The sequence below is a fragment of the Pezoporus occidentalis genome, unplaced genomic scaffold (assembly GCF_034315485.1).
Source record: "Pezoporus occidentalis ecotype Australia unplaced genomic scaffold, CSIRO_AGI_Poc_V1 ctg11, whole genome shotgun sequence".
Classification (NCBI taxonomy): Eukaryota; Metazoa; Chordata; class Aves; order Psittaciformes; family Psittacidae; genus Pezoporus; species Pezoporus occidentalis.
In genome coordinates, this window is record NW_026912886.1 from 6075613 (window position 1) to 6090405 (window position 14793).

Here is a 14793-nt window from a genome sequence, read left to right on the forward strand (position 1 = left end):
TTTTTTTTTATTTTATTTTTTTAAATCTAGATTGATCTTAGAAACAGCTACATATTCTGTTCAGAGTTTCAGGGGGGAGGGAAAAACAACCCTGAGCTTGGACAAAGGGCAGAAGTCATTCAAACAGAATCAGAACAGCTCATCGTCTTTATCTGAAAACACCTTATTCCACATCACAGAAAGTCAGGCTGGTTACATACATCCCACTTGGAGTTAAGGTCAGTGACTGAAAGCAGCTCAACATAAAACAGCTGCGTAACAACAAGAGCTAAGCAAAATCAACTGTGATTTGAGAAAAGCAGTTTACTACCTCTAAAAAGTTGTTAGCTGCCAGTTAGACTATGAGGTTCAAACAAGATACCCTTCTGTATAGGCAGGGTCTGCTGTAAGGCCCTTCTGTATAAAGCTCAACTCTGACCTTTTGTAAACTCACTTGTGAAACACAGGTAATATTTGCTGAAAAGAGAACATGAAGCAACAGCAAATTGAGTAGTGCACAGGATTATTACCAGAACTTCCTTCATTTAGTACTTAAACCCTTTATTATAGAGTGTCCTTTTTGGAGCTCAAATGAAGGGAGGCTGAAGAGACTGCTTGGTAGAGCATAGCACTGTGAAGCTATTTTTCTCCTAACTGCCCTTCAAACTTTCCTGTGTACTACCTTCCCTACAAGACCGGGCACAATACAGCTATAATATCCACAAGCCAGTTTATTAACCAAACATTTCTGTGCTTCACCCCTTATTTGGGAAATGCTTGATACACGTCAGGATTGCTGCAGGCAGACTGTGGGAGCACAGGGAGGAAAGAACACTATGTGCATTTCAGATAAAGGACTGACAAAAACTTTTTTGCCAATTTACAGCAATTGTCTCTGTTTCTCTGGATTTGTTTTGCTTATGGAGTCACTCCACTACTTGGGGTTTAGCAAGTAAAGAAAAATTAATGGCAAAGTTATTTCTTTTCCTTTTCTTATTCTAAGAATAACTAGATGACTTTCACCAAAGCTTTAAAAAAGTTGAGGCAGAACATGTCCTCATCTTAGTTCTAGCTACACTGACTTGGAAATAAAAGCTTACCACAGAAAAAAGGAAGGATGAAGAACAACCTTCAGAATTGCAGGGTCCCTGATTAGGACAAAAAAAATGTGTTCCTTCTCTCAGAATCCTGAGATTGCTGGTGATTGCTTGCATCTAAAGCAATAAAGCAAGTTCATTTTAAGGCCTTTCTCCTCTTCCTCAAAAAAAAAAAAAAAAGGAAGGAAATACGCCCCAAACTATCAAATAGCAAATGCATATTTACGTGTACCCAAGCCATTATTCTGTTAAGTAGAGTAACTTCAACATGAGTGATTCATTTCTGCACACAAAAAGCTATATTTTCTAGTCCCTATGATGAATCAGTTGCAGCAATTCTGAACTATTTCCCACACATTTTAAATGAATGCTCTAACATCAACCAAAACACAAGCAAGCATACATGCACACAAAAAAAGGCTCCGCTGCCACAGCCTAACTTCACAAGGATTCATAAAGTACAGCACATACTGTGTAGATCTCCCTTCACCGTTTGCCCTTTCACTGCTCTGCTTCTGCTCTTAGAGGCTGACTTGGGTCTTAAGAGCACAATCAGACCCTGTCATGAATACAGATGCAAATCCTGCTTCATGACCTGAAGTTATGACTCCAAACAGTTTAATGGTTTCTAGGGGGAGGGGGGTAAAGCTATGTCAATACAGCATTACTGATGTTGACCAACTGAATTTAAGGTTAGGCACTAACAAAGGCGACACCTGCAGCTGGGGGTAGACTGAAGCTACTGAGAGTCACCTAGGTGACTAATTTCCCAAGAATTTGGATATAAGACCCCAAACTGTTTGCAAGCAGATGTTTTTAGCCATACTGTTTACTGTAGGATCAAGGTCTAGCTCAGCAGTAAATAATACCACAGAGAAAGAAGAAAAGGGAAGAAGAACATTACAGCTGTGGAAATACAGAATATACATTTATTAAGATAAAGTTATCCTTTTAGTTCCTTCTTTATTGTATAATAAAAAATTGGATGCAGCAGCCACAGAAGACAGTGAGGTCTGTTATATGCAGTTCCAAAATTAACATGCTACCAAATGATTCTGCATTTCTTTTTTTGTAAAATGGGACTTTTGTTCTTGGGTAATTCTTGTGTAAACAACAATATATATATAATTCATTATAGATGTTATAAAATATATACAATATTATGAGAATAAGCATAAGGTTGTCTTTCGTAATACAAATTGACTGACTTTTCAAATTATCACAGTACAAAGAAACACATTAGTATATGAATGAGTAAATTATTTCTTATATAAATATAAAAAGTCACAGAGGTCCCTTTAACAGCAGTATGGCTGCATAGCACCAGAACAAGGAAAATAAAGGCAGACATGGCACCTATTTTTTTCCTAAAGACTTTGAAGCATTCATTACTGAAGTTAGACATCTGTGATGATCTAAAGTAAGCTTTAAATGTTTGACAAGTCTGCTGACAGTTATCTTAGACTAAAAACGACACTCTGTATCATTTAGCTGGGAACTGGTTTGTGCTTGGGATATAGCGTTGTAAATGTTAATAAAAAACCTAATGAGACAATTTATTCCCAAATAATAACGTACTGATTAGACCACAGTATGCAAAACACTGCAGGGCCTCATCACTCCTGAGAGTCAGAGAAGCATATCATAAACTGAGAAAGTGGAAATTAACACTGAAATAGACAAAAACAGCCAGTGGATGGTAAACAGATTTTATTATGTAAACTACCGGAATCCTGAAACTTACTTAGTGTATTTCCTTCAATTTCTTTCCGCTTCCAGTTTAAAAGGACCATTTGACAAATTTGTGTTTTATTAACCACAGTAATTGAAGCCAGCCGCTCATCAATAGTGGACAGGCTTCTTAAAAAGCCTAGTGCAACACTCTTATCTTCTCTTCGCAGGAGGATCGGATACACACACACACACACACAAAACCCCAAGCACACATCAAGATCTGGGGACGCCCGACTCGGGGTTTCCCAGGTCCCTCCTCGAACCCGGAGCATCCCCAGAGCCCTCGCCAGCGATGACGGACGCACCCGGGGACCCCGGCCCACCCCAGCGCTGGCACTCCGGAGGGACGAGCAGCGCGGCCCTCCGCAGGCGGCGGGCTCGCGGCCTGCACCCCACCCATAAACACGCCGGCTGTCACAGCCCCGCCCCGCCGCTCATAATCCCCGTTTTAGCCACACCGGCATTCCCCACCTCGGTAATCCCAACCCCGGTAAGAGGGCCGCAGAGATCCTGCCCGTCCCCCGCCCCGCAGGTTGATCCCCTCCAGCCCCTCCCACCGCTCTCCTCGGGCCTACACGACACCCCCCTTCCCTGCTCCAGCCCGGCTCTCCTCCCGCACCGCCACCATTACCGTGAAGGGGATGTCCTCCACGCTGCCCACCGAGTAGCAGTTGTCCCCGGGGTTCACGGCGCCGGTGAGCACCTGGTGCAGATGCATCGCGGCGGCGAGCGGACGAGACCCGGATGGCTCCGCGCGGAGCCCAGGCCCTGCCCACTGCCGCCGCGGGCGGGCGAGCGGGCGGGCGGGCGCGCGCCGGGGAGGCGGAGCACGCGCAGGGCTCAGAGTGAGTCAGGTGAGGCGCGCGCGCACAGGGACCGCCCCCGCGAGAGCAGCGGCCGTTGTGCGCGCGCCCGGGAGGCATTTAAAGGCGCGCGGGGTGGCCGGGGAGGGTCATTGCTCATCCTGTCAGTGCGGGTCCCGCCACGGGGCGGGCCGCAGGGGAGCGCCGGGGTTGAAAGAGGAGAGGGAGGGACGGCTGAGGATGCGGAGCGCTCGGCTGGTGCCGTCAGGTGAGGGAGTGGCAGGGCGCCTCACAGGGCGGGCTGGAGGAAAAGCAGGAGTTGGAGGAGGAGGCGGTTATCCGCCTCTGCAGCGCCTGGGGAGGTGTGTCCCGTCAGAGGAGGGACTGGCAGCTCCTCCCTGGCTGGAGGCCGGCAGGTGCAGCCGCCGCTGCACTTTTATTAGTTACGTGCAGCCGTTCTGTGGATGGTTTGGGCTGTTCTCTTTAAGGATCCTCGCGTTTGGTCGTGAAGCTCTTTAGGAAGCTTTTGGGAGTCTGCCTCTGGAGGCCACCAGCAACTGCTGGCTGGTGTGCTGTAGTTGATCACTGAGGGGTTGTACTTAGCTATCGATTCAAGAATGGAGCCGACATTAAGTCAGGCTGCTTTGTGTCTGTGAGAAATACACCATGTTTCAGGGTCGTTGTAAATACCATTTACTAGGAGTTGGTGAGAAAATTACCAGTACTTGACACTAAAAGCATAGCATGAGGAGGTGGGAGACCGCTGCTGTTTAAGGTGTGTGGTTGCGTTTTAGGCACATCGTGTGACCTCATGCAAATTATCGTGGGGCTTATGCTGCTTTATTTGTGTTAACTGCCAAACGTTGTTGAAAACAAAGGCCTTTAAATGTACTTATCTTTTTCTGTCTGGGAAGTGTGAAGAAGGCTGGTTCCTGAAAAGTGTTTGGAAGGGATTCTAAACTCTGAAGGAGGAAAAACAAAATACTTTCTAGGCTGTTTGTCATGGTACCAAGAAAGTTCTTCGGTTTTGTGTACTAGGTAGTCTTGCTATTGTACCATTGGTGCTAATGATTGAACCTGCGAAAGTCAATCTCTTTTTAAGTCTATAGCAATATTCCTTCAGAATTCATCTTGCCTTTCACCTCTTCTTGAAAGTGTACATCTCTTACTGAATAAGTGAGTTTGCTCGGAATGTAGAGGCAAATGAAGGCATAACCAAGTTATCTTTTGCCGGAAAAAAACATTGTTGTAGCATTCACTGTTTTTTCAACTGCTGTACTTGTTAAAGGCTGTCTTTTTTATTTTTTTGATGGGAACGGTATCTCTACCTGGGATGAAAGGGGAAAAAAATACTATTGATCTTCAGTTGACCTGGTTGCATGTGAAACCACTATGTAATGTTTATATGTTTCCACTGATTAGTGTTCCATAACTTCTTTGATTGAAGACATTGTCCATATAAAATGTATGCTAATTTACAGTTGTTTTTTATTTTGGGTAAGTTTGGTTTTTTTTTCCTGAATTCATGCAACAGGACTTAGAGGCAAAAGCAGTGTCATGAAGCTTTCTGTTTGGTTTGTTTTTTTTTTGTTTGGTTTTTTTTCCTGTTTTTTAAGTAAGTGAAACGAAGTTCAACTAATGCCTGAAAAGACAGCTAGCTTTTGAATTTGCACAGTCAGTCATAAAATTATGTAGGATGCTAGGAGAATAGTATGATCCGAAGGAAAGCAACCTATGCAGGACTGCCTTTCATTTCAAAAGTGAAATACTGCACTCCAGGCTTGGTATCTTGAAACCTAAAGAACACAGTCCATTTCTAACACTGTCAGCTTTCCATGTTCCTCCTGAAGGCCTTTACCTGTCCACAAAAAAGAGAACTTGTGAGCATAATACTTCTATGTTTCTGTGAATGATTGTCTCAAAGCTTCACTGGGTTCTTGAAGTATTATTTTTGTTTTTTTTTTAAATTGTGTTTTTGCCTGAAGAAAAAATACTTGCCTGTTTTCTCTAGAACTCAAATCCAGCCATTAGCTTTACTTGGAGAAAATCCTGTTCTTTGATCCATAAGATGCAACACCTGTTCTTTAATATTGATTTCTGAACTGCAATGTGAGTTTCCTCTCAACCTTTGTTATTACTGACACAACAAGGTAGTTGCCAAAAAGATATTAGTATGTAAACATTGTCCCTGTAATGGTCTTAATTTTGTGAAGTGTTGCTCACTGTGTTTCTGCAGAAAGCCTTAAAGGCTTTATGAAGGGTGGTCACCTCTTACATACTCTTGAAAGGTTCTTGCTACAACGCAATTTTTGCTTGGATATTTTTAAAAGATTGTGTTTATGGAAACTTGCTTCCCAAGGGATATCTAAATGCTGAATGCTTTTGGTAGTGCATAGGTGTCTTAACATCTTCCCCTCTTTGGACTCTTACTGTCCTGTAGAATAATCACTTGTACTTTCTATTTTACAGAAGACAAAAAAGGGCATTAAAAATGAAACTTTTTGGTAATTCTTTTAAACCACAATTGGGTACTTGTGGAGGAGGTAACTAGTGATTAAAAATGCCAATCCATTAAGTGGTGAAGTAGGAAAAAGGACAGGCAATTTAAACAGCACAGGGGAGTTGAGGCACTTATTTGAAGGTGCTGACTTTCTGTGGCTAAGGAGAAGGCTATATCTAAGAGTGCTGTCTTAATTCTCTTCAGAACCTTCAAGGCTTTTGTTTTGTTGACTCGTATAATTGTGATGGCAGTTGCAGACTGGTAGAGTTTTCTGTGGGGAGTGGGTTAAGACTTTTTTTATTTTGTAATTTTTTTATTTTTATTTTTAGGAAATGACTGAGTAGATGCTAGACAAGCAGAGGCAGAATAAACATAAATTACTCCTAGTAGTGATATGTGGCATGACATTATACTTTAATGACATAGGATTAAGTATTAACTGGTTCAGTTGGCTGAATTTGTGTGCTCTATGCCAAATCCTTATGTTATACAGAAGTTTAGCTACTGAGCAAACATGTTTAGCATGATTTTCTGAGTGTCTGGGTCAAATATGTGGTAGGAGGCACTGTTTTAATATAAATAGTTTTTTTTTAAATGGAAGAATATGTTGTACTCTTGCAGTTCTGATCATCTGTGTATCTTGCTTTTCTACGTATATCTTTCAAGTATCTGGAAACTAGATTTCCTTCAGTGAAGTCACAAATGGCCATATACATAGAGTTCTTTAACTTCTACTCTAAATGATGAGTTAGTGGAATGACAAATGTTTTTAAAGTCAGTTGCAGAAAAACAACTTCGTAACATAATAAAAACCAGTTTGTATCAGACCAAGTGTTCTGATGGCACTAAATGTAAATGAAACGTGTCCTGGGAATTTCCCTATATCATCTTTATGGGGGTAAAAGCAAACAAACAAATCTCAGATGCATACTGAGTCAAAGGCAGATGTTTCTGTCCTTAAAAAGGACATGAATGGTGTTGCATGGGGTTATTTATAGTACAGACTTGTATCCAGGAACTCAAGGACACAAGAAGAGGATTCCGCTTATGAACTTCTGATGACTGTTTTCAGGCTCAGGCCACATCTTCAACACCAACCATTATATAAGCACCACAGCAAAGACTGAGGAAGACTTCAATTAAAAGCCCTTCTGGGGATCTTAAGCCAAAATACTTTGGACTGACATTTGGAAAGCCTGTCATCAGTTTAGGTTTGTGTTGATTTCTTGTAGTAGTTCTTGTAGTGTGTATTTATTTCTTCAATTTCAAGGTGCCTTGTCACTAATAAATTCTGACTTTATAAGGTGGCTATTATTCTTCTAATAAGAAAAAACTGTAAGGGAAGAATTTTTCTCCTGTGTTATTTTAATTTTTGATTTCTGCATGGTACCCTTCTTGAATTTTACTGGCACCTATGTAGACTGTTTTAAAAACATGTGCATCTTGATGTTATTTTGCCTAACTTAATTTCTGCAGGTACCTGAATGCATCCTAAATCATCATATTCTTAAGACTCACTGGCTTTTGGTAAGACCTTAACTAGCTTAAGTTTAAGCCTGTTACAATAGAAGAATAGATAATTATACTTCAAAAGATTGTAGTATGGATTTTTAAGTTGTATGTAAAATCAACCAAGCTTGTAACACTATAGCTGTCACTTTTGCTTCCTTTGAACTGAAGATGTAAATAAAGTATGCAAACATTTATGGATTTAGCTGTTAAAAGTCACTATGAACTTACTTTCTTCTGTTTGCAATATTAGTAACAAATAAACCCTATTTCTCTATCTCAAAGTATACTGAGTGAGAAAGAGGAGTGGAAACAGTTTCCACACTGTTCAATTTTTGTTCTTTATATGCTCAGCAAAATCTCTGCAGAACGTACCTATAGTACCTAGCTCACCTGAGCTATTGCTAATTATCCCAATGGCATTTTCTTATGCTGAGAACAACATTGCAATGTATCTATATGGGCTGTGGCTTAGGCAGTACTGATGTGTCTACTGTGAATAAATTTGGGTCCCCAGTATTTAGCCTGTTGGCAGTTATGGATTGTTTGAAGTCAAGTAAAATAGTTATCAATATTCCTTCTTACTAACATAACTCTGAGGCATCTCTCACCAACTTGACTTAGTGGTGAAATTTATTTTTAAAACTTGAGGGAGGTTCTTGTGTCTAATTGACTTTTAAAAAGCTGGGGATATATTTAGTAGTGTCTGAGACTGCGTGAGTGATATTCTTCCCCCTCATCAATCAGTAAACAGTTGAAAATACAAAATCTACTGTGAAATGGAAAATTAAAAACCAAAAATTCCCCCAAATACCTCTACTTTAGATGCTTTGCCCTGATATGCTTCTCCAGCTGAAAAGTTAATTAGAAGCAGGTCCACTGAATAGTCTTTAGTTATCTTTTATCCATTGTAAACCAGTATTAGTGAAGGAAACTTCAGCTGGTAGTAAGCAACAGTAATACCAATGAGCAGTGTTTCAGTGAGTTAAATTTGAGTTACTGACCTTTTCTTAATGAAAGAAAGGTCAAATTATAATCTTTACTACATTTTTAGAGGAAAAAGCTCACCCAAACAATGTTTTAGAGGTACAGAGTCCTGTGTTCAGTGAGAATTAAGTTGTCTGATTAGGAAATGGACTGACAAATATTTGCTTGATATGTGACTTAATGACTTCTGATGACTGGGAGAGACTTAGAAAAATGGACTGGGATTTTACTTGTCCTTGCTGTTCTGACAGAGAACATTGTATGTTCTGTGGAACTTGACGTTGGTATCTTTATTTATATTGTTTCTGTGCTTTGGTGTTTGGTTTTTTTGGTTTTTTTTTTTTTTGTCTTCGTGTTTTTGTTTGTTTGTTTTTCTCCAAAGCACTGAAAAACTGTGTGACAAAGACTTCCCTTTTGCACTGGGCCTATTTAGTCATAGGGTATTTTATCTAGAATCTTTGCTACCCTGAATTCTTTCTCAGGAAGACAGAGGTTCATCATCTTTGGTGGAGTTAGCGAGCCATAACTGCCATGGAATTTGCTGAACTTCAGATGTTCAGATGTTCTCTTGGTTTAACACCTCATAATCTGTGTCCACAGAAAAGCGTTAGAGAATTTCTTGCAGTAATACATAAAGAACATTAATATTGAAGGTATTTGCACTATATATTTGTAAATTGTGTTCTAGAAGTGGCATCTAAGGAACATATCTCAAGAACAAAATGCTGTCAATGTATTCAGTTGCTAAAATCGTGCATTGTAAGGTTTTTTTGGAGGTAGTAGGTTGAAAGATGAAACATGATTTGCAAAACTGTATGGACTTCATAGTTTTGAACTGGTGACTGACTCTTGTGGACTCTTTATTAATCATCATAATTAATAAAAAACAAGTTCCTGTTGATAATAAACTAAATCTATTTCCTGGAATATTGCATATGGAACAACTCGGTTGTTTGTAGCTTTTCTGCAGAGAATGTGAGAAGTCCATAGAGGTTTTGAACTGTGGAGATTTGTAATGCAGGAACAGTTAAGGATCGTTGATACCTATGTCAACGTATTTATAAGGAATATGTTGATTTTACTCTAGTTTTCAAACCAATCTGCAGAATGTTACAGGACATGTTAAAGTAAAATTTGCCTGACTGCTCATATTATTGTGAGCCTCTAGGAGTATTTTGGGATATGAACTGTGAGTCCTTATCTTGCAGACAATTCTGTGATTATAATAAAGATGTGTGCTTGTGGAAAAACATTCCCTCGGTTCTTAGAACCACAAACAGGATATGAGAAATGAACCAAATGGTAGCCATCATTAATTATGCTATGAAACAAATTCACTGAAAGAGCACTCTAGATATCTAGTCATAGACCTCAAATTAAATCAAGATAAAAGGTGAAATTTGGTCCTAAGTAAACAAATAGTTTTTGTCAGTGACTTGGTGGGAAAAGTGTTTCTTGTGTTCTTTAATTTGTATATATTTCTTTTAGGTTTTGTTGTACTGTCTTAACTTGTGTCTCGCCTGCTCATTACCACTGAGTTAAGTGGTATGTGCCAAACTCCTCTGACAGGTCAGTGATGTATACATGTGTTCTGAGGGTGCGCACAGGAGTAAGTCATTTAAATGGTGGTGATATTTGCCAGCAGCGTGATATGGAATGCTGCCTACTGCATCACACAGAACTGCTACCATCTGTTCACAAAGGTTTGCTGCGTTGAGGGGGGCACAAAATTGTATAATTTTCCTTAAGTTAAAGCCTGTGGAAAAAAACTTGCTTTTTTTTTTTTTCCTCTCTGAATATTTATTTTCTCTGAACTCAAATAAAATCTCTTTTTTCTTTTAATATTTTGAAATTTCCTTGAATCTTATGACGTTAAGAGGCTTTAGCTATGTAAATAATATTTTCTTCCATATCTGATCAACAGTGATTTTTGTATGTGTGTTTTGCTTTGCTTTTCCAGCAAATACGTAAACCCAGTAATTGAGGTGTCAGGCCTAGCAGCCTGTTAGGTGGATCATATAGTATTTATTCTGTCTTAATAATAATGTACCCAAAAAGGGATCACTTAACACTGACCTTGTAGTCATAGTTATCAAACAATCTGTATTTTGATTTTTTTTGAGTTAAGCAGATCAAACAGACTAGTCACAGTTGCTGCCGTATTTGTTACTCATGGGTGCTTGCCATTATTTTTGGCCAAATAACTTATTTAAAACAGTTTTATTTTTAGTACTGACTGTGCAGCCCGACATACAACCAGCAGTGGGGTGGTCTGTAAAGGATCTCAGACTACCAGTGTTTAGTGTCAGATACTATATTGTCTAAGGGCAGCTGGTCTTAAATACAAGTGTTTATTAAGAAGGCCAGCAAGCCTGAGTAGGACCATTCAGCATCTTTGAGTATTTTCCCATCTGCAAATAGCTATTTGGACACCAGCTGTGCTCTATTACTGAACTTTACTGAGCAATCTGACATAAGGCATAGGGGATCTGTAAGCAGTGTATTCTGATGTTCAAATGGTCTCCAGTTTTCTCTATCCCAACACCTCTTTGTGCCTCATTAACCTGTTCTGGAGTCATAAGCTTTCGGTTAGCTAAAGAATCTGTTAGTGTTTTGCTGGTGATGACTCCAATAGGTGCTACTTCTCACCTTCTCTCTCTCCTCTTTGCGAATCTCTGGAGCAGGAGACATCCAGGCTGAACTTCTGTGTTTTCAAACTGGTTTTTACCAGTAGCATCGCAGTACACCTTGACAGTTGCTCCAAGTAGTGGATTATGTCAACCTTGAATGTTGCCTGCTTTGTATCAAAGAGCCAAAATAATGCTGACAGGCTTGAGAGCAGCCAAGTTCTCTCTATTTTGTTCTTGAACTGAGCCCAGTGCCAGCACAAAGATTAATTATTCCCATTATGTCTTGGTCCTAAATCGGTAAATAAAACTGAAAAGGAGAGATGCCTAGGATATATGGTTCAGCATTGCAAATGCCTGGATTATTTGGTTCTGCCATGATCAAGAAATGTACTAGCTATAAATCAGCTGTTTTGTAATCGAGCTGTATAATATTTTATTAGGGTTTATACAGCTTAATTTGATGTTTAGTTGCTTAGACCTCTAGTACCAGTGCAAATTCTCCATCTGTGCAGTTGTACTAATGAAGTAAAGAACTTGGAATATATATATAATACATTATATTATACATGATTGTAAAATGACCTAACAGAAGTGCAGATAGCAGGATAATTCCCTTAGGCCTTTGGGCTCTAAAAATTATATATATATATTTTTTTTTTCCCCTGATGGGGAAGAGATGAGTGGATTTACGTGCTTGGCTACATAGAGCCCAAAGGCCTAAGGGAATTATCCTGCTATCTGCACTTCTGTTAGGTCATTTTACAATCATGTTGACAAAACCATACAATTTTTATCTTGGTGGTAAGACATATGCAATACATATAGATTGCCAATGTGCTTAAAAAATATATGCAATATAGGTCCATTTCTAGACTTTGGTCTTTTGGCTCCTTCAGCTTCCAAGGCACATAGTGGTTGAATGTTGTTGGCTTTTTTCTCTTGCTTCCAGCTGAAAAATACTGAACAGATGGTAGTGGGAGAAAAAATGACAAGGCAGTGCAGACAGTGTGATTAATTTATTGGGGGTTTAGGTGTTGTTTTTACTTTTGTGGGGTTTTGTTTGTTTATTTGTCTTTGTTTTTTATTTGGGAGGGTAGTGCACATGCTACAGAAAAAGTAGCAAAAATATACAGGTATGCATTGAGCATTGTTATCCATGCCTCAAAAATGTCTTCAGTTGCTGGAGGAAGATGTAGTGGGAAAGGAGCTAGTCTGCGCTACTATGTTTAGAAAGGGTTGCACCCATCAGGTAGCATTTCAGTGTTTCAGAGCTCTGCCAGATGGTGTTAGCTGTGAGAAAGTTCTGTGATTCATTTCGTAAAATGTTTGTTGTGGCAGATGAGGAGCTTCAGACTTGTAGGTCCAGCCAATGGTAGAAACCACCATTGGTCTCACCAGATGTGATGCTGGATATAAAGGAAACTTCTCATGATGCTACTTTTAAACCTGGTTGCTTTCTTCAATGAGATGCAATTGTAAATTGTTTTTGCTTGCAGCTCCATCTGAGGGTTCAGCAAACCTTAAATTTGCTATTTCAAAACCCTAAGAGAGCTACTTAGAAATATAAAAAAAATTCACTGAATTTTCCTTTGCCTTGTGTTTACAGTAACTGATCAAAGGAGAAATGAGTTTTCACTTAGATTAAATTCTCTCCTCCCCACTTTAGAACAAGAAGTAGGAAGATTAGCCCAGGAATGGGGTTTCTAGTAGAACAACAAAAAAGGGATGGGGGAAGGCTGGAATAACATTCTTAAAAAAACTCTCTGGGGACAAGAACTGCAAGGTAGTATTCTAATGATCTACACTAGCAAAAAAACCCTCCAAAACCTTTGTATAGCTCACTGTCAGTTTGCTGTTCAGAAATATTTATTATTCATTTCCTAGTTTAGTGTCTCAAAGTTCAAATCTGACCCTCCTTGCTGGTAATTAGGAAGCAGCAATGCTGTGAAGTAGGTCATAATAATTTCCTGAGGAATAATCTGGTAGCTGCATTGGGGAAAATGACTAAGCATCCTCAAAGGCAACATCACATAACATGTTATGTTACAGGAAGGGCACATACTGACAGAATGGATATATAGAGAAACACCACAGAAGCCTTTTAGTTTCCTTATAAGCTTTTGTAAGTTAAAGAAAAGTATGTCTAGGTTACAGATAATTGCAAATGCACTCCCCTCCCACCTGTAAATCTGAAAAAGCATGAAACCCATGGAATATCCAAAGCTATTTCAATTTACATAGTCAGAATCACCTATTCAGGAATAGGGCTTCTTGTGTCAAGAAGTGATTATGGAATAATTCTGCCTTCCTCAGCCTCAAGAGACAAGATATTCAACTTCAATAGTGCAAGTCAGGCTTTTAGCTGTGATAGGGTGTTTTTTGTGTTTGTGGAGGTTTTTGTTTGTTTTGGGTTGTTTGTTTTTTTTTTAGTGGGTATGTTTGCTTTTTGTTTTGTTTGGTGTGTTTTTTGTTTTGCCAGAAGTGTGTGTGTTTTTCTGTTGTGCAATTGACAGATGCCAGAGAACTTATGAAGTAAGTCTTCTGATCCCAGAATATTTTTATTGATGCTGTAATAAAGACAAGTGTATTTAAAAAGAGCCTGTGCCAAAGAGATACTTTGGACCTTAACTGATAGAAACCAGCACTGCTTTGCTGTCTTTAACAGATCTGTATCTGCTGACATCATTTCAGGATCCTTCTCAATCTAGTTGCAATATCTGTTTTCTTTCTGCATTCATTTATGTATCTTTCTTGCAATAAACCCATCAAATATGTATTTTATTATCTAATGAAAAAGTATGGGGACAAATAGCAAGATAACTTAGCTAGCTTGTCTGTACTGTATTTTGACCAGATTGTTTCTATTCATGTCATTTTGTCAGGCTTCTTGGTATGATGCATGCTGAATACTCAAGCTGCATAGCACTGGAGAAAGGAAAGCAGTAACACATGCATATTGTGTATGTACACATAACATATGAGTTGTATGTTAAATATCTGGTGTTAAAAGGGAAACAAGCATGTATCTTCTGTCAGCATACAGTTTTCACAAAGGGAAGCCTTCACTAAGTGGGACATGGTGAGTTTGGGATGATGTGTGAAAGAAATGGAACCATTGGTGATGGTATAAAACTTTAATGAGATGTACTGTTATTAGGATAACACTTCTTTATATTCCTTAAACTTAGTGTTTCCTAGCAAGATTGTATAACAGTAATAGAAAACTTACTCTTTTCTGAATAATAAGCAATTTTTGAGGAAATGGGTAATACTCTACTTTTTTTAAGGATAAATGTGTTCTCAGTACTTGAGATTTAAAATTACATTTTTTTAATAGCTGATCCTTCCCATTGAAAAGAATCAGAAGAACAACTTGGATATTTCACTTAGAAAACTGTATGTTAAATATTGTTACACTGAATGCCTAAACAATCTTATAGTGAAAACAAAAAGGTTAATTTTGTCCTGAATGATTTATTGTATGTACGTCTTTTGTGAAGGGATTAGAAAGCTGACAACATCTTTTGTGAAGTGATTAAAAGCTGACAACTTGA

General features: G+C 39.0%; 1 protein-coding gene and 1 long non-coding RNA gene across 4 annotated transcripts in view; one reads left to right on the forward strand and one right to left on the reverse strand.

The window, feature by feature from the left end:
- DMXL2 (Dmx like 2) overlaps positions 1-3602 on the reverse strand; it is a 53769-nt gene extending 50167 nt beyond the window's left edge. For all 3 annotated transcript variants that reach the window (XM_062628567.1, XM_062628578.1, XM_062628559.1), the window contains exon 1: positions 3442-3602. In XM_062628567.1, coding sequence (XP_062484551.1) covers positions 3442-3528 — 87 coding nt within the window. In that variant the 5' untranslated portion in view covers positions 3529-3602. The remainder of the gene's footprint in view (positions 1-3441) is intronic.
- Positions 3603-3805: 203 nt separating this feature from the next.
- The window catches only part of LOC134168722 (uncharacterized), a 36083-nt gene continuing 25095 nt past the window's right edge, over positions 3806-14793 (forward strand). Inside the window, exon 1 of the long non-coding RNA XR_009966644.1 lies at positions 3806-3881. This is a non-coding gene — a long non-coding RNA (uncharacterized LOC134168722). The remainder of the gene's footprint in view (positions 3882-14793) is intronic.